The sequence below is a fragment of the Cottoperca gobio genome, chromosome 19 (genome assembly GCF_900634415.1).
Source record: "Cottoperca gobio chromosome 19, fCotGob3.1, whole genome shotgun sequence".
NCBI classification, from domain to species: Eukaryota; Metazoa; Chordata; class Actinopteri; order Perciformes; family Bovichtidae; genus Cottoperca; species Cottoperca gobio.
In genome coordinates, this window is record NC_041373.1 from 5,086,638 (window position 1) to 5,105,793 (window position 19,156).

At 39.0% G+C, this 19,156-nt stretch overlaps 3 protein-coding genes and 1 pseudogene across 3 annotated transcripts; 3 read left to right on the top strand and 1 right to left on the bottom strand.

Annotated features, from left to right (window-relative positions):
- The first annotated feature begins 6,589 nt into the window (after window positions 1–6,589).
- Window positions 6,590–7,804, top strand: LOC115024865 (bryoporin-like). The gene is made up of 3 exons (XM_029456726.1): window positions 6,590–6,612; window positions 6,986–7,136; window positions 7,343–7,804. The coding sequence occupies exons 2-3, from the start codon at window positions 7,033–7,035 to the stop codon at window positions 7,764–7,766; spliced, it is 528 nt and encodes a 175-aa protein (XP_029312586.1). The 5' UTR covers window positions 6,590–6,612; window positions 6,986–7,032; the 3' UTR covers window positions 7,767–7,804.
- A 1,072-nt stretch (window positions 7,805–8,876) lies between these two features.
- LOC115024772 (DELTA-sagatoxin-Srs1a-like) lies at window positions 8,877–10,080 on the top strand. The gene is made up of 3 exons (XM_029456608.1): window positions 8,877–9,027; window positions 9,173–9,293; window positions 9,542–10,080. Exons 2-3 carry the CDS (start codon window positions 9,190–9,192, stop codon window positions 9,987–9,989), a joined length of 552 nt encoding a protein of 183 aa, XP_029312468.1. The 5' UTR covers window positions 8,877–9,027; window positions 9,173–9,189; the 3' UTR covers window positions 9,990–10,080.
- Window positions 10,081–10,446: 366 nt separating this feature from the next.
- Window positions 10,447–19,078, top strand: LOC115024710 (UDP-glucuronosyltransferase 1-5 pseudogene; annotated as a pseudogene).
- LOC115024711 (endonuclease domain-containing 1 protein-like) lies at window positions 10,744–13,557 on the bottom strand. The gene is made up of 2 exons (XM_029456501.1): window positions 13,210–13,557; window positions 10,744–11,841 (listed from the first exon to the last, which is right to left on the bottom strand). The coding sequence occupies exons 1-2, from the start codon at window positions 13,489–13,491 to the stop codon at window positions 11,221–11,223; spliced, it is 903 nt and encodes a 300-aa protein (XP_029312361.1). The 5' UTR covers window positions 13,492–13,557; the 3' UTR covers window positions 10,744–11,220.
- Window positions 19,079–19,156: the final 78 nt, after the last annotated feature.

The following is a 19,156-nucleotide window of genomic DNA, read 5'->3' on the forward strand; positions in this document are numbered from 1 at the left end:
GATCCCTGCCTTAAAGGATAAATCTGCAATATTTAGAATTTTTCTTAGACGTCCCATCAAAAGACCAAAACCAACAATGAATTTATCCGACTAGCAACCCAGTTATCCAAAGGCTGATATATCTTATTCCTCTGTGCAATACTCAACTCATTGTTGTCCAAAAACTATTAACACTAAGGCCTTTGCACACCAAGTCCATACTTTTTGTCCGAAATTGGCGTGTATTTTAAAATGAATATGTGACTTGACATTGTGTCAATCCCGTTTACACATGGATTTCCAAACTTTCGGAACAGGTTTGATTTTCTGTGTTTTTTTCACTTTTTTTTTTTCACAGCCTTTGGTTTCCATCACATTCCATACAATTAAAAATCAAAAACCATCGAAAACCAAAGGTCGCCTTGAATGGTAACAAATACCTAAAAAACAATCTGACTGCACATTTTTTAAGATTGTTTTTTTTACACTAAAATGTCATTTTAATACTTTAAATACAGTGTAGCTTAGTGTCTGCTGTCAGGGTGTTTTATACAGTTGTTATTTGGTACTTACTGCATTTAATGGCTAGCTAATTATTTCTATCTTTTTTTAGAACAATAATATGCTCTTTACAGATATAGGATTATTTTTTTATATTCTTTTACATAATTTTCTCTTGTTCATATTGTTTCCTTTTTCCCTACATAAAGAGTTGCGTTGTATTTTAGCATCACACTTCCATCATGTAATGACAACAATACTGTTACTTATAGAAGTTAGTAAATATACTTCAAACCTTTGATTTGTGCTCATTGTTCAGTAAAATCATGTTATTTTCCTTTATTTTCTTTGTTATTTTTCCTCCCCTAATATGCTATTTAGCTAACTATGGCCTTATACATTTTAAGAACTACTGATTTTTTTATGTTTATATTGCATCATTTTGAGCATCTTTTTTATTTTGTGTATTTATTATATGTTGTTTTAAACCATTGGCAATAACTGTTAAACACTTGCATGAATTAAGTTGTACAAATGTCTGCCTTGAAATAAATCAAAACGATGAAAACTCTGGGTTTCCTAATGATGCAGTATTACAGTATTTTTATAGCCTGAATTTCATACAGATTTTATGAAAAGAGGTAATAGTGCTTACAGACACTGGTTTTGTTCTTTGCTGCACTTGAGTGACTTGCTTTTTTTACTCTACATCTACTCAAGTACAAACACATGTGTGGTACTTTACTTTAGTTGAATATTTCTATTTCATGCAACGTCATGCAATTAATGCAATGAATGCAATTAATTAAGTGATACAAGTTTAAATTTAAATAATTCAAATACAGTTTCTGCCCATGGAAGTGTTGAGAAAACTCTCCTACTTCTTAAACTAAATTAACAACTTCAACACCCTCTGGGATCAGCTGGAAGATGCATCATCACAAAGCTGAAAGACCTCCTGAGAGATTACTGCTCTTCCCTTATTTATTCAGACTTACTCTCTGTGAGAACTTCTTTATTCAAACAGCTTCTGCCTTCATCTGAGACAAACAGAAGCAATCGGTAACACAACACTTGAAACATTTCCAGTCAACACGTCAGACGTCATGTCTTCATCTGTGTTGTTACATTCTTACCATTACAGATCAGTTTCTAGAAGAGTATTTCTATACTTAAGTAAAAGTGGAAATACTATGGTCCAAAAATACTCTGTTACAAGTAAAAGTCTTGAATTCAAAATGGTACTTGAGTAAAAGTACAGACGTATTATCAGCTAAATTGACTTAAAGTTAAAATCATTATGCATATCTCCTTTCACAGTGTTATATAATATTATAATAATATTATTAACAAATACTTTGTTTTAATCTAATTCAGTTTGTCAATGTGGAGCCCGTTTAACTTACTTACTTATGTTTCTTTATTTAAAAAGAGACAAGTGTCAAACAAATTCACTGAAGTAAAAAGTACAATATTGAAATGTAGTGAAGGAGTATAAACTAAGTAGCAGAAAATAGAAACACTCAAGTAAAGTACAAATACGTCAAAATTGTACTTTAAAGCAATGAATCCAGATTTCCAGCCTTGACCACAAGATGGTGCTAATGTGGTAAAAGTTAAACAGGTGACACAGAAGAGGACTTGACTACAGGATGTTTAGTGTATGTTGATTGAACACGTCTACAAAGGTTTCTTACATGTACCATTTGTTTCTCCCCTGAAGGAGGCAGATGAAGTTTGTGTGCTTGCTCTTCCTCCTTCAAGATGGATAGAATTCAAAGGCCAATAATCCTCCAGGAATGAGTGTGAGCCCAGAGGTGAGTATTCACCCGATGTAAGTGCTGGCATCACTCATCGGCTTGTTTCACCGGGTGTTTCTGTCAAACGTTGACTGGGCTTGAATTTATTTAATGAGCAGTAATGACACTAGAACAACGGCAATCACAACTGTGGAAATATGATTTATTTTACATCCTACTGAAGAAATACTGCACATACTGCATTTTCATACTACATTTAATCTGTAATCTGATTGAAATGGTGAAATTGTGCCAGGAGCACATGAAACATATGGAAGTAAATAAAACAATACATTAATCATTTACATATATTTTCAAGGCCTTGCAGATAATATATTGCAAGTGTACTGTAGTAAAGAAAATTAAAAGCATTGTCATTGACAGATGCGTTCAGTATCAACACTTTGCATCTTGGCAGATACGGTAATACACATCATTTAAATGGACTGCATTCATACTGCACTTTTTCCAATCTTTGCATTTCTCAATGTGTTTTACAACACATGTCAGCATTCACCCACATTCATACAAGGTGTCACTTGTCAGTAGTGATCGATCACACACACACACACACACACACACACTTTGGGGTCAAGTTACTTGCCCAAGGACACTTTGACATGCTGACTTCAGGGGCTGGGGATCGAACCACCGACCCTCTGCCCAGTGGACGACCACTCTACCTCCTAAGCCACAGCCGTCCAATTTAGTGATTATATAGACATTAAAACAAATCCAGCTGCATTTCTTCTAAAACATATTTGCTTTTGTACATTGGTAGTATACACATCATTCATAAGATGTGTAGATGTTGATCTTAGGGGAGTTGCACGCCTTGCATTTCATTCAATTAAATTCAATACAACTTTATTTATTAAAGACATTTTGATTTTGGGCAGGTAAAAACTCACAGGGAATAGACATATGACAGTAACACGCAAAGGAGAGACGGTGTTGGGCCGATGATGCAATTGTGCACATTTCTTTAAAATAAATTACAATAAAATAATGATCAAAATAAATAAGGTCCACATGGCAGATAGGCATTTAAGTGTTTCATGTTTTTCACGTGCCAAGCTCCAGATAGAGCACAGAATTGTCCTTCAGTTCCTTGTTCACCAGGCGCATGGCTTCTGGGAGGAATGATGCTCTATGACGGTTTGTAGAGCAACTGGCGAAGCATAGGCGCCACCACCAAACCAAAGGTTGTTATCAACCCTTTGAGAAATTCTGTGAATCAGCCTACCATAATAACATATTAAGGCTGATGATGGGTACTTTCCCCCATGATGTCATGGGCCTTTGTCCTGACCTGCTGCTCACAGGACGAGGCTAACCCTCACAGTGAGGTGTGGGAACCAACAAATGAAGGAGGAACACATAATACTCTTAAATAAGAAACGGTAGAAGGTTTGTAGGATGGGTTTTTGGACACTGGAAGTATTGATGTTGGTGTGCTTTCTTAATTATAGCTTCTGTGTTTTGTTCAAACGTCAAGGTGTTATCAAAGGTGGTGCAGAGACATTAATACTGGTCCCCAACATCCCCCTCCTCGCCATGTAAGACCACTGGGCCTGTCCTGAGAGGCTTCCTCCTGAAATCAATGGCCATCTTCTTGGAGATATTCAACTCGTTGTCACACCATTCTATGAAATCACGGAGGGACCCATAGTGGAGTGAGAGTAGGATCGTGTCGTCAGTAAATGTACTAAGGTGATGGGTGGGACAGATGCTCTTGCAGTCATTAGCGTAGAGAAGGAACAGGAGGGGGGATAGGACGCATCTTTGTGGTGAGCCTGTGCTGGTGGGCAGTGCATCTGATAAAGTGTCATTTGTTAGGACTATATGTGGTGTGTGTGGCAAAAAAAATCCATAATCCATTAAATTAGACCTTTGTTTAGGTTGAACTGAGTGTACAGTTTCTTGGCGAGGATGGCGGGTTGCATGGTCTTAAATGTATGAATGGGGCGTCCCTCTGGCTTAGCTGGTAGAGTTGGTGTCACATGTACTGAGGCTAAATCTTTACCTCAGAGGCTGGGTTCAAGTCCGACCAGTAGCTCTTTGCTGCATGTTGTCCCCTCTCTCCCCCTTTCATATCTATCTCCATTCTCCTGAAACTTCACTGGCTCCCTGTTCAATCCCGGAACTATAAAAACATCCTGCTCACCTACAAAGCCCTTCACAAACTCGCCCCCACCTACCTAAGTGACCTCCTTCAGGAGTATACCATATTACTTCTGCATATTAGATATTATTATCTCCAACTGTACTAATAAATGGTGTCTGGCAGGAACAGTTTCAGCCTCCCCCCGCCCCCTTTCTAGTACAGTAACCAAACTGGAGAGGGTCAAGGATGGCACCGGTACTAGACATGATGTGAGACTTGATCAGCTTCTCGAGGACTTTCATGACCAGAGGTGTGAGAGCGATGGGCGATGTGGTTGTTAACTGAGTAAGTCCCCCCCCACCCCCCCCCCCCCCCCCCCCCCCCTTGTTGAGCTGCTGAGGTTCTGTGCTGTTGCATTTCATTTTTGAACATTTAAAACATGTTTTTCCAATGGAGCATTACTGTACTGGTTAGCATGCTCACTTCAGTAGATACCTCTGCAACACAATACATAGACGTCTTTGACATAACTTCAACGCTGTTACTTAGTCACATTCTGTTGATGATATTCATATTCAGGTCATCATTTTCTCATTGCACCTTTAAATTAAATGCATCTGAGACGTTTAGAAGGGAAATGTCTCTTTGGTGGAACTTCTCACAACTAACACACATAAGGGAAAACAATACTGTTTTAATCTTTAAGAAAAACATTATATTTTATGAGCTTATCTTTGTAGTCATTTTGTGTCTCTTCATGATCGTTTTGCCCAGGGGCCTCTGACCCGGTTCACCTCTGGGTCAAAACTGGACTGACGACTTCCTCAGATGTTATCCATCACTTCTCTTCAGTTCATGCTGGAACAGAAACAAAACAAACTTAAAAACAATGAGAAGTTTGTTTCTTCAGGTACTCATCCATCAACCTTTGGCACATGTGAAACATAACATGTAAGAAACCAACTGTCAGAATGTGGTCTTTCACATGAACCAGTTCAGCAGTGTCGGGAGGCTTCATCGAAAATGAGTCATCATCACTATAGACTGTATAGTACAGACTGTTGACGGGTGTGGCTGCTACACTTTACTTTATAAGTCTCCTAGACAATTAGGTATTGCACATCAGCCATCTATTGTACACCTTTGTGAGAAATTATTTTCCATCTTGTGCCAAAGAGTCTTTTATTTCAAATCAGACACATTACCTGATGTTTCTGTACCCCAGTGTATTTCACATAGCTACAAACTGAAAAGTTAAAGGCGTTGTTCAATTTTGAGGTTGGGCTATTTTGGTTCCATAACCTTCTTTCAGACTAGTGGAAGGAAAACATCCACAATATATTTTTTTCTAACTTTGTCCATTTGTGTCTGTAGATTTCTCCTAAATTCCCCAAAAGTGTGCAAAGAAGTGCACATTTTGCATATTTAAACATGCAATTTGAGAAAACTCGTAATACAAAAAATACAAAGTAATTCAAAGTAAAAAACTAAGTTTCATGGTGATATCTATTAGTTAAAAATGTTACCCTAATTACCTATAGTGTAGTGAATTTTGGACTTTTATCTATAGAAGCAGTTCTGTCAAAATGATTTTTTTTTTATTGCGCTCTGAGCCTGAATTCTGCAAACTTTCAAGATTAAATTCCATCTATATTCTAAAAAGGGGTTTGTTTATATATCATTCATAGCCTGATTTCTTTAACATCTATATTCCTAAAAACATAGCAAAAATAGATTATTTTTAATGGAATTTTCACAGTATTTTTTGTAGTGATACAAAGAAATATCTAAAATGACCTATGTACAAACATTTGACTCTTAATACAAACAACATGAAACAAGAATTTTGAACCTGGCTTCATCCAATGTTCAGATTTCTGTTCCAGAAACGTTTGCAGATGAACATATTTAATATGAAAATGCCTCATTTTACCTCGTATTTAACCATGAAATGTAAGGAAACTTATAATGCAGAAAATTGTTGTTTTAATGTAAGTAAGCAACTGGAGAAGAGTCATGGGGGATATCTTTTAGTTAAAATGTTTACCCTATTACCTACATTCTCCCACAACACACATACCTGACATTGCACGTGAGCACGGACGCACCTCCTGTGTGAGGCGGGACTCCACCTGGGAGGGTGTGACTTAGTACTCGTCCCCAAACCAAACTCTGACCTGTTTTTAGAGGACTCTGTGCCATCCTGTGTGTGGGACATAAAATAAAGTAAGTACATTTACTTTGAGATAAATATGCAGTATTCACCAAAGCTGCAATTATTTTGAAAATCAAACATCTATTGGTAATGTAAATCGAGAGGAAATAGTGTGCTGCAGCATGTTTGGTGTTGTATCTTCTCATCGCTTGTGTTTAGCAGTGTTTGGTCAGATTACTTTGAAATGTAGTCAGTTACTAAATACAGATTACATGGCAGTTTTTCTAATCAGTCAGCAAAATTAAAAACCTAGTCTATGTGTCATGAGAAATTATTCACCCTGATTCTAGTTCATGAAGAACCTTCATGAGAAGTTTTTAAAGGACCTATAAAATGTATTTGAACAAACATTAAATCAGGCTCATCAGTTTCTGTTGTTCGCAGCTCTTTTCTTTGCGTCCGTCACTCAGCTGTCTCCAGAAGCCGTCATCATGCCTGACACTGCAGAGGCCCACTCACACTCCCTCTGCACCAACCGCAACTGCACCATCGAGCTCACCAATGTCAGCTCCGTCTACTGTCTCGTCAACCCAAGGTAAGAATCGCTGTTAAACAGAACCAGAACCAGAACTTCTTTGATACTTTAAGTACCTTTGGCACTTTTGTACTATTACTCATGAAAGATTTTAGAAGCAGAGCTTTAGCCTACTTGTGATGAAGTATTTGTACATTGTGATATTAGTACAACCTGAGTAAAGTAATACTTCTTCCGATCACGACTGCATCTCTTCTACCATGCAGGGTGCACATGGAGAGTGGCTTCCCCATGAGCCCTCCACAGCCGACCGTGCGGACCACCAAGACCGAGCTGTGCTCTTTTGTCAAGGACGACCACACGGCATCGGGCGCTGTGGGCGTCATGACCTACGAGCTGTTCAACATGAAGGACCGCCACTGCAACGAGATCATTGCTGTCATGTTTTCGGTGCCGTTCGACTACAACTTCTACAAGAACTGGCTCGGGGTGGGCATATTCGAACACACACGAGCCTGTGATGAGACGCTGTTCAAACACATGTACAACGAAAAGAATTTCACCAACTTTGTGCGCCACGAGGCCGACGGCTCAGGGGTGACTTACAAAGGGAGGGGGGTTGACCTCATGGCCACCATGTCCGACGAGGGCAAGGCCATTATTAAACTGGAGTTGTATGACAAGATGTGAGTGTTCGTCATGAGTGCATTGGTGTAGAATACATTGTTAAAGCAGATATTCCTGAAAACCTACATGCAATTTGTCATTTATGTCACGTATCTGTGCTTTAAATGAATAAAAAACAATATAATGGATTTCTTGTTCTTGACGTTTTTTTGTATCATCTTTAACTTGAATCATCACACATGGTCATAAACATTTGCAAGCAGTAACATCAGGTTAAAGTAAAGAAAAGGTTTGACATCTCTTCAGTAAATATAACATGAATCATACTTCACTTTGAGTAAAAGTATTACAATAAACACATTCAGACTCATAGCATGCCCTGCAGCATGTTCGTCCCCCCACAGGAAAAACAACATAACAGCAGAGATAAAAGGTGTAGTGGCATCAGGAGACAAAGGATCTCATGCAGCAACATGCTCTTACATTTCTCTTATGGTTTCTCTCAATTTTCTGTTAAAAAACAAAAGAAGTCAACTCCAGATTCTCACCCACGTTGAATGATGAATCCCACTTGATCATAAATTGGAGTATTAGCATAGGTAAACGTCCCCTAAACACTAGATAAATGCTGGGCCGGTGTAGTGCCGTGTGCAAATTCTCTGACCAATAGGAGAGATTCCAAGAAATTAAAGAATACACGGAACTGTCAAGCCCACTCTCTATAACATGTGGCGACCGGCTCTCCAACAAAGCCCTGAAACCTTCAAAACTGCTTCGCCACATGGAGACCAAGCACCCTGCATTAAAACACAAGCCTTTGCAGTTTTTTTTAAATAAAAAAACGCAAACACGAAGGACAAAAGCAATTAGAGTTGATCCTGCCTGCTGCTAAGGACATTTGTCGTGAACTTTTAGGAGAAGCTGCAGTTAAAAAAGTAGCACAAGTGTAAGTGCATAATATAAAATGGATTAATAATTAAATTATATTTTTTTGTACTTTATTGTGTGTTTTGTTATTGTCATTAAAAACTGAACGAACCGGCTTGAAGGTTGGGTAAAAAAAAAAATAGCATTACGAAAACAAAACATACCACACTAATGTTGCAACAGTTGACTACACCCTGTCTTCGAGCCTCTGTGAACACACATCGTGCGGAAAGATTGAGAATTCCAGCAACAGTGACTAGGCGTGTGTTGTGGGTGGATACAGTTTTGGGTGAGGTTTAGGTGTCTCACATTCCCTAACAAGAACGATTGAAAGAGTGGATCCTGTGTTTCACATCTGACACTACCCGAGCGAGCAACACACCTGTGAGCCGGACAGGTAAGCCTGTTTATTCCTGTGCTGTATTTGGAGGTTTACTGACAAATATTTTTTTAGCTTAGGATTTAACACTGCATCTTTTATCAAAGTCCCTGTTAACAGCAATGTATGTATTAAACTGTTCGACTGTGCTCTTTGTTTGCAGCCTTTACCAGCAACAATATGGGTGATTCAGCAGAGGCTTTGGCTGCTCACCTTAAAAGCAGTAGAAATATCATCATTGAGATCACCAACCTCACCAGTAACTACTGCCTCATTAACCCCAAGTAAGTGCAACACTTACTACGATATTGTAGTTAAATTATATATATTTATATTTATTGTATTTATAAAAGTATTCTTAAAAAAATAGTGCATGTTCATTTCCTTTGCAAGGATTAATTGAGGTTCAAATATGTGTGTAGCTTGTAAAATAAATCTACGGCAGTTTCTTAACATAAGTGTGCCCATTCATTATCTATTTTTTTCTCTTATTTTTATTCACTTTATTTCTTTTTTTTGCCTTTAAAAAAAGGGTTTACCTGGATTGTGGCAACTGCCACAGCCCACCCCAACCCACCGTGCGCCCTCTGAAAACCGAGGTGTGCAGCTTCACGAAGAGCAGCGGCAAAGCAACCGGTGTTGTGGGCGTCCTGACCTATGACCTTTTTGAGAGACATAGAAACACCCCTCATGACAAAATAGCTCTAATGTTCTCTGTGCCCTACGATAATAACTCGTACCAGAATTGGTTGGCCATGGCGATCTACGGCCACGACAAAGAGTGCGACGAGAAACTGTACAAAGAGATGTATTACGATAAAGAGCCACAGGGATTTGTGAGGGCAGAGGCCAAAGGTTGTGTCCTCTCGTATGAGGGCAGGCAAATGGACCTCAAGGCTACCATGTCCCCGATGGGCAGGTCCACAGTGAAGTTGGAGGTTTGGGACAAGCTCTTCATTCCAACGCAGCAACCGCTTTAATTAACAACCCAGTTTGACAGGCAGTGTATAGTGTTAGATGTGTTTAGCCCTTTGCACACCTGTGCTACTGTACCATCTGTTCATGCAATAAATCCAGTCTGCTATGAAAAACTCTGTGTTTTAGTGATCATTACAAAAACAAAAAGTCTTGGCAAAGCAGGAAATGCCACTCATCTACACGTATTGCCCAAGGTCACCACCTAGTGGTTGCAAGAAATTAGAGCATGTACGCCTTCAAACCTGCAGTGAAAGCATTACGTACTGTATGTACTCAGACAAAGGGTTTACCATTATATAAACAGTATACTATATATATATATATATATATATATATATATATATATATATAATTATATTATTTTTGTTATAATATATTTCGAGGTACACGGATCACTTTTTTATCATATTTTACTGAGTTTTACTAAGCTGCGATCATTCCTCTGAGGTCAGCGTTTAGCTTCTCCACACAAACGTATTCACTTTCTTGTTGAATGAGATGTTGAATTAGATGATGGATACCACCTTCCATCTGTAGAGGAAATATGGTAACAAAAGGTAACAAAATCTGCCTATTGCTCCTCTAATATTTACTGTATATGTTGTTGGTTGTTTGTTTGATCCAGACAAAAACTGAAGAGTAAAAATAACACGTTTTTTTGCATGGGGAACCGGGCTAACTGGGCTATACTAAGATCAGCTAACTGTCTCCTGGCTCCATCTTTATATTTAACAGACACAAATGAGAGTCGTAGGCTATCAATCTTCCTTATAAGGGTATTTATTTAAATGTAAAACTATTCCTTTAAAACCATCTATAGTTACCGGACCTATAGGAGGTTGAAGTAGCATAAAGGCTATCATTGAAGGTTTACATCGAGTTTGTTTCCACAAAACAAACACAAGTGTAAAAAAAGGAAGAATTCCTTTATGTCTTGATTAATGAATCCTTCATGTCCTGCAGTCATGATGCAACAATGCATCAGCAGTTTTGTCTTTTTATTAACAGTCAATAAAATCCCCCAGAATTATGAAGAAAGGATGTGATTCTTTTGCTTTCCTTTCCCACTGGGGTGCTGCCTTTCTGCCTAAATGTCTATATTGTAACATATTACAGTCCTTTAAAGTCCTTTAAAGTCAGTGTAACGTGACCAACTTTCCCGATCTTAACCAAAATCTCACCAGAACTTAACTTTAGTGGTGGCAGATTACATAATTCTTTGTGTAGGCAGAGTCAGTTCGATTGAGAGCACTGCTCATAGAAAACACTGACAACAGTACTGAACCTGTCCTTCAGATACATCTCAAGTGTTTCCAGTGGCATTTGTCTCACATCATATCCTCTGAACTGTTTCTTAGCTGTCTCGCTGACAGGCACAATCTCCTCGGTGCTGTTGCGGTCGTTGCGGCCGATAGCAGCATAGGTGGGGAAAGCATCCTTCAGTTCTTCTGGAAGACTATTGTTGTAGTTTGGACAGCAGTAGGCGGACCACATATACTCGGGCACAGCCACACGGTGATTCTTGAGCCAGTGCTCGTCGCTCTGGTAAGGGATTATGCCAGTCACTACGTAAGCCTCTCCGAGACAGTAGGCGCCCAAGGTTTTGTTGACTGTCTGCTCCAAGTGTTCCCATGGCCCATCATTAGAGCCTATCTCCTGAGGAACCACATTAGTGAGGGTGAAGGTGGAGGAGCGGTCCTCATGGCTCTTGTGGTGGAGGCTGGGGTTCAAGTGGCCACGAGAATAGGTGGAGTTAATGTAGTCCAGCTCCACCGCCTGGCTGTCCACCACGTTCTGGTCCACTGGGCCCGGAGGGAAGGGGATCATGTTGCCATGAGCTCCTGGGTAGGCGAGCTATTGTGGAGGTTGGAAGGAGAAAGTTATGAAGTTTTAAAGTTGAGTACATGTCATACAGTCCATCTGATTCACTGTGCAATTTAGAGCAAGACTGACCCAAGGAATGAAGCTGCTTTTACACTATATTTATAGATATACACTTGTAAGGCAACAATCACAACGAGACACGGCGCTATAAACGCTTAGCTATAAACGCTTAGCTATAAACGCTTAGCTATAAACGCCTAGCTATAAATGCCTAGTTGAAGTGCCCACGCCTGTAGGGACACATTTTGGTGTGATCGGGGCCTAAGAGTCTGCAGCCATGCTAACAGCTCCCTGTCCTTGGGCACAGTGTTGCTTTGAGGTAAATGCAACACGCTAACAAGCTCACATTGACAAGGCTAACATGCTGATGTTTAGTAGGTATAATGTAGTAAACAGTACTATGTTCACCATCTTAGTTTAGCATATCAGCATGCTAACATTTGCAATTTAGCACTACACACAGTAAACACAAGTACAGCTGAGGCTGATGGGAATTTCATTAGTTTTTGGTCACCAACCAAAGAATTTGACAAATTAAAATGATGTTCTGATGATGCTGTTTAATGAAAAGTCAGGGGATGACCAACGTTCTTCCTCTGGGGACCATGAATGTATACATGTTATGGCAAACCATCCAATAGTCTTTTTATTGTATTAATTTAATTTAATTGAACTTTGAACTTTTTCTGTATGTTTGTCATGGTGGTTTAAAGGTTTTTAATTTGCTTGTAATTGTAGAATAAGGAACAAAGACTGCTCTGCACAGAGCTCTGTCCTCAAACACATCCAACATCTTTGGGACGTCAAGTGTCTTCTAGATATTTAGAGTGAGATGTTTAACAATAAGATATGAATGTATTTAATTGTGCACTTGGCAATGTAATGTTCCAGATTACCTTTCATGTCTATCAAACAGTATTATTTGTAGCATGGAGAGTTGATGGACCATGAATACACAAATGGTCAGTTCTCCTTTACTGGGGCTCATTTCCTCATTTTTCTTTGAACATAATTGTGAAGTTTTTCATTTTTTCTTGTTGAACACGTGAAGAATAATGTCTAGTTTTAGTGCAAACATATTGTGTTATAGCAGTTAAGACAACAAGTTGCTACATTTTTATAAATAAGTAATATAGATAAAACAGCAAATTAACTCAATTAGAGTGGGACGAGTGCATCAACTGAAATCAAAGCCTGTCATTCTTATTTGGACTGTTTGAAAATAAAGATTAATAGCCCACCTTTCACATTCCTTATTAAATATTTTTACAATAATAATAATAATTAAACATTACTTTCCATGAGTTTATGTTTGACAGAATGTTCAAACATTCTCACCTGTGGCTCAAACTTCCAATTCGAGGTGGGTCTCTTTCCTCCTGGTGTAGAGTACAAATAGGCTGAGAACCACGGAGAGCGGCGTGGTCGACTGTACAGTGTAGCAAAGCGATACTGGTTGATAAACCGTTGGCAGATCGGGGTCCCCGCCAGACCTTTAAGAGGCCAAGACTTATAGAAAGACTGCAGGCATGGAGCAAACTCTCCGACATCAGTTGCACACATGCAGCAGCCTCCAGTGAAAGCCAGGACGACCACAGCCAGAGCGTAGTGATGGGACATTTTGATAACGGACAGTTGATAGTGAAATCCAGCAGCCAAACGTCAAAATATGTGTAATGCATTCACACGGTCTCAGTGAAATAAGGCGAGGCTTGGATCAACTGATAGCTGTTCTGCTTTTTGCCTTTGGTTAAAAGCAGAAGCACAGTTTCAACTTTAGTTTCTGTCATCTGTTTCTTGCAGGGAAGAATCCACTGACTCTGCTTGCAATAACTGTTGAACTTCCTTAAACTTTAACTCAAAGACTTCCTCTTACATACAAACAGTTGAAATCAGAAGCAATGAAACACAGCCAACACTCCTTACTAACAACTATAATCAATTACTCATTACACATTCCTCATTGCAAAACTCATTCAATTACTGTAATAACTACTCAGCAGTAATAGTAATGTGTTACATTGTTGAGTAATGTGGATTAATCCGCCTCTGAAAATAGTCCCCAACAAATGCAACAAATTTCCTCCTGTTTGAGTTATGTTTGCAGCTTAGGAATATGAGCACAGGTTTGGCAGTGAGAGCCTACTTAGATTTTTTGGTCTTTTCATAAATGTTTTTTGTGCTCATTCTGAGTGTCTAAGTAGTTGTTTTATCCTCTTTGTAGTCTTTTGGAGTCTCTTTGTTGTCTTTCTATGTTTATTTGTGGTTATTTTGAGTCTCTTCCTGGTTGGTACGTGTATCTTTGAGAGACATTTTGTAGGTTATGGGGGCCTTGGGCCTGTGCCCAGGAGGACCGTTCAGTAATCCATCCATGATAACAACTTTATAAGGTGCTAATATGTCACAGTTGAGTTTACAGCTGGCTCCCACAGGTTCAGAAATAACAAATACCTCACATTTATTCAATGGACTCCACATATTAGTGAAAGTACTCAAGGGGTATTGGGTCAATGACAAAATATATGTTTTTGCAGGATGAGTTCATTGTGCCGGTCACAGCAGGTCACAAAAAATACTGTTTTGGGAAAATATTGTGCTACTCCTCCTGAAGTGTCTGTGCAGAACAGAGGAAGTGGGTTGGCTCTGTGGGGAAACTTTGCCTCTCCTCCTACACACATACATCCTAAAGTCCATGTGTTGTATCCCCCTCCCCCAACACCTTCAACTCCTTATGTAACAAAATAATCGGGTTTGGAGTTTGGATTATTTTCCATGCAGACGCTGGACTTCACTTATCTAGAGCAGGCTCAAAGTACATTTCTCCACCGTTTCAGGGATTTAAGGTAGGTTATAACACTCATTTATCTACAATACAGTAACAACTCAGTAAAATGCATTCACAGCATTACTGAAAAGAAGAGACTCTGTTTCGCTGACATTAACTTGTGCAGGACTCAAAGTATGTGTCTGATCTGTAGGCAAGAGTGCACAATGTTTGATTTCTGTTGTAACTTTCTCAACAATAGACATGCAGAAAGGAAATTGGACACATGAGGGCATGTTTCTTCTGCATGTTATGAATGGAGAAAGAGTTTTAGCCTGTTAGCAAGTCCCAGCTGAATGCAGATGATGAGTTAGCGACCGTAGTAACAACAGGCATTAATCAGCCCATGCATTCCTCTGAACTGTGAACTGTTAAAGAAACATTTCAGGGTTTTCTTTTAGTACAGGCACTGTGGGTGGCCATTTAGTCATTTTGCTTTGGTTTAATCTTTAAATCTTGGCCACTTGGTCTAGAATTTGCATTTTTTATAGTTTATAATATATACGTGTGTCATACAGAGGGCTTTCCAGACCGGCAATGAGCATGAGCAGAACAATCTACAATTGTAGACATCTGTAAAGTACTTCATAATTGTTTATAAAACCGTTTTAATGGCAATGATGGCGGGTCCATGCAGGGCTGCAGTCAAGATTGTAGAATGACAGAGTTCCTGACTCAAAGTTTCCCCTTATAATAGCCCCCCATCAAAAGTTTGATCATAAAAACAATTAAATTATTAGGATTTTTCAAAGTTTATTTATTCAGTTAAGTGCTCTATTATATTTTCTGTGAAAATCATTTCCCCATACGAAGGTCTAAATGTTTTTTTAAATCCATCTCCTCTTGTTTCTCACGAGAACTTTGAATATGCACATAATTCACATACTCAGCTCTGATTGGGAAAATATATTTTTTCATGTTGACACTATACTGGCAGCACCACACAGTACCTTATATATACCAAGTGATGTGTTTTTCAAGTATTGAAAAAATATAAACGAAAAATATAATATATTTTAACACTTATTATTTAGTTTTGGTGTTGTTTTCATTTTGAAAAACAGATTGTCAAATAATGTTTTTCATCACAGTCTTTGTTGGCTAAATTAACATAATATAAAACTGTTGTGGTTGGTTGTGATTCCCAGCTGGTTAATAAATTAGTCAGTGAGAGGGAAGGCAATAGAGATAATTAATAAATCAAGCGTGACGCCTTAAACCTCTTATAAGTATGGAAAATGTTAATCCTTAGCAGGGACTAGTTTCTGGAGAGGATGTAGTGAACAAATAGCAAACTATACACATACATTCTTTACATGTCCAATAGTGATTCCTTTGTGGGAAGAGGTCGGAGAAACCCTAAAGCATATTTTTGACTTCAAAGAATCTTGAAACTAGATAATATTTTGGGCATTAATTTACTCGAAAAGACAAAATTGGCGGGCAAACTGTACATCTCTTTGACATATTGCTTGTTGTGGCCATGAAGCAAGTGATAAGGACTTGGAAACCACCACCAAAATTTAAATCTAGCCCAAAATCTGCAGTTTTCTTTTTTCTTTTTTCTCTTTATATGTTTTGCTTTGTTTCCACAATTGCCAGGCAGATGATGAAAGAAACATTGCAATAAGGTGTTAGAAAAAAAAGCGTAACATAAAAACTCATCATACATTTGCGGTAGCTGACATTAAGCTTAAATGTAGTAACATGTCTGTTCTTTCCCTCAGGGTTGATTCATGGAGAGCATCCCAGGTGTTTCCCTTCTGCTTCTGGTGTTGAGTGCGTCCCTACTGACAAGCCCCTGCGTCCATGGTGGAAAGATTCTGGTGTTCCCGGTGGATGGCAGCCACTGGGTCAACATGAAACTCATAATCCAGAACCTCCACGCAAGAGGCCATGAGATCACTGTAGTCCGCACAGCCACAAGCTGGTATATCAAAGAAAACTCTCCACATTACAGCTCCATCACTGTCACTTTACCAGAAGCTATCAGCATAGAGGAGCAGGACTTCTTTGTAACCTTCCTGGTCAAGATGCTGGCAATTAAAAGAGAGGGGGGGTCTCTTATCAGCTTTGGGAGGTTCTACTGGGAAATGCTTGGTGCACTGTCAAACATTCACAAACAAGCTAGCCAGTTGGGGATAGAAATATTTGAAAACAAGACTCTAATGCAGAGTATTCGTGACACTCAATTTGACATGGTTCTTCTGGACCCGGGGTTGCCTGTTGGAGTTCTGGTGGCTCATGAACTTAAGCTGCCAACTGTTTTTAACGTAAGATGGATCACCAGTGGAGAAGGCCATTTTGTGGTCGCTCCATCTCCAACATCCTATGTTCCAACTTCAGGAAATGCCATGTCAGATAAGATGAACTTTGGCGAAAGGGTCAAGAACACATTGTACTATTTTCTCAACACATGCATTGATAAGTTTATAGTATGCCCTCACTATGATAGACTGGTGGACAGGTATTTTGGTCCAGATGTGAACTTCTATCACCTTCTACAAGGAGCAGACATGTGGCTCATAAGGGTGGACTTTGTCTTTGAATTCCCCAGACCCACCATGCCAAACATCGCCTACATTGGTGGTTTTCAGTGTCAGGCTCCTGAACCTTTATCATCTGAGCTGGAGGAATTTGTTCAAAGTTCAGGAGAGCATGGATTCATCGTGATGTCTCTTGGTACAATGGTTAAAGGCCTACCTGTAGAAATTACTTCCGAAATTGCTGCTGCCTTTAGCCAGATTCCTCAAAAGGTCATATGGAGGTATGTCGGTGAGCCCCCCAACAATTTGGGCAACAACACCCTACTGGTGAAATGGATGCCCCAGAACGACCTCTTGGGTCACCCAAAGATTAAAGCTTTTGTGGCACATGGTGGCACCAACGGGGTCTACGAGTCCATCTACAATGGAGTGCCGGTTATAGCCATGCCCCTTCTGTTTGACCAGTTTGAGAACTGTTTGAGATTGGAGGCGCGAGGAGCCGCTAAGGTAGTGGATGCGAGCACTCTGACTCGTCAGAACTTTCTGGAAGTGATTCAAGAAGTTCTTCACAATCCCTCCTACAGAAATAACATGAAGCGTCTGTCTGCTCTCCACCGGGATAAACCGATGCATCCTCTGGAAACGGCCCTTTACTGGATTGAGTTTGTTATGAGGCACAAAGGAGCTTCACATTTACGCACTGAGTCTTATAAGATGCCTTGGTATGCCTATTATTCTGTAGATGTCATATGCTTTTTGATAGCAGTCTTGTTGATGTTGACAGTCATTGTCGTGGGATCAATACAATTCCTTTGCATTCGACTGTGCAGGAAGAAAAAAACCAAACAGGAATAGTTACCGACTGCTCATATCAGAGTAGTGCACATTAAAGTGATATTAAAGGATGGGGCTGGTGATATTCTATACTCTTAGCCATACTAGCGCCGTTGCTCTACGGTTGGCAATATTGGTCTGTCAGTCCACCACTTTGGTCCAGACTGAAATTATTCAGCAACAATTGAATGAGTTGCCATAATATCTATAAGTTATAAAGACAATCATGTTCCAAAGATCATATATCAAAATATTTTTGGTAAGCCATGAGTTGACATTTTGGATTTTGAGTGAATATTAATGGTGCCCAGAGGATAGTTCCTAATAATTGTGGTAATCCCCAGACCTTTTCTCTAGCACCATAAGTGTTCTCTTCTCATAGGAAATCATCTTAACATCTCTAAAAGATGGATTGATACCAAATTGTGTACAGACATTCATGGTTTCCAGACAATGAATCCTAATGACTGTGGTGATCCACTGACTTTTCATCTAGAGCCAACACAAGGTTAACATTTGTGGTTTTGAGTGAAATGTCTTGACAACTATTGGATGGATTGCCAAGATGTTCATATTTCCCTTGGGGATGAATTGTAAAAACATTTGTGATCCCATAAAGTTTCATCTAGGTAAATTAGCCATAGACAAATGTATAAATGTTTTGGTGCTTCTCACCATCACAAGGCTAAATGCTGGATGCAAAACAATCAAATCATCTGCACACTTTTCACTATCGCATACATAAAATGGAGAAAATTAAGTGGATACGTTGATGGCTTTTCAGTGATACAAATGTGTGCCTGTACCTACTTCCAACAGCAAAATGTCTGGGGTTTTTTTTATCTTACACGGTTATTAGTTATATATGTTCTAACTATTTGTAGATTGCAGATTTAAAATTTGACTAGATGTAAAAAAAAAAACCTTCTTGTTTGTTTGAAGAATCAATATCTCAAAATGAATGTTGCAACTTTATGATGTATTATTACTTAAAGAATAAAAATGCAGTCTGTTATAGGCCTACCTATTGAAATCTATAATTTTAAATAAAAAAGTAAGAAAAGACAAATGCTTGTCAGATACTGTGTTTATTTCCTGCAATATAGCAATGAAAAATTGGACTCTGAAGACTAAGTATTGT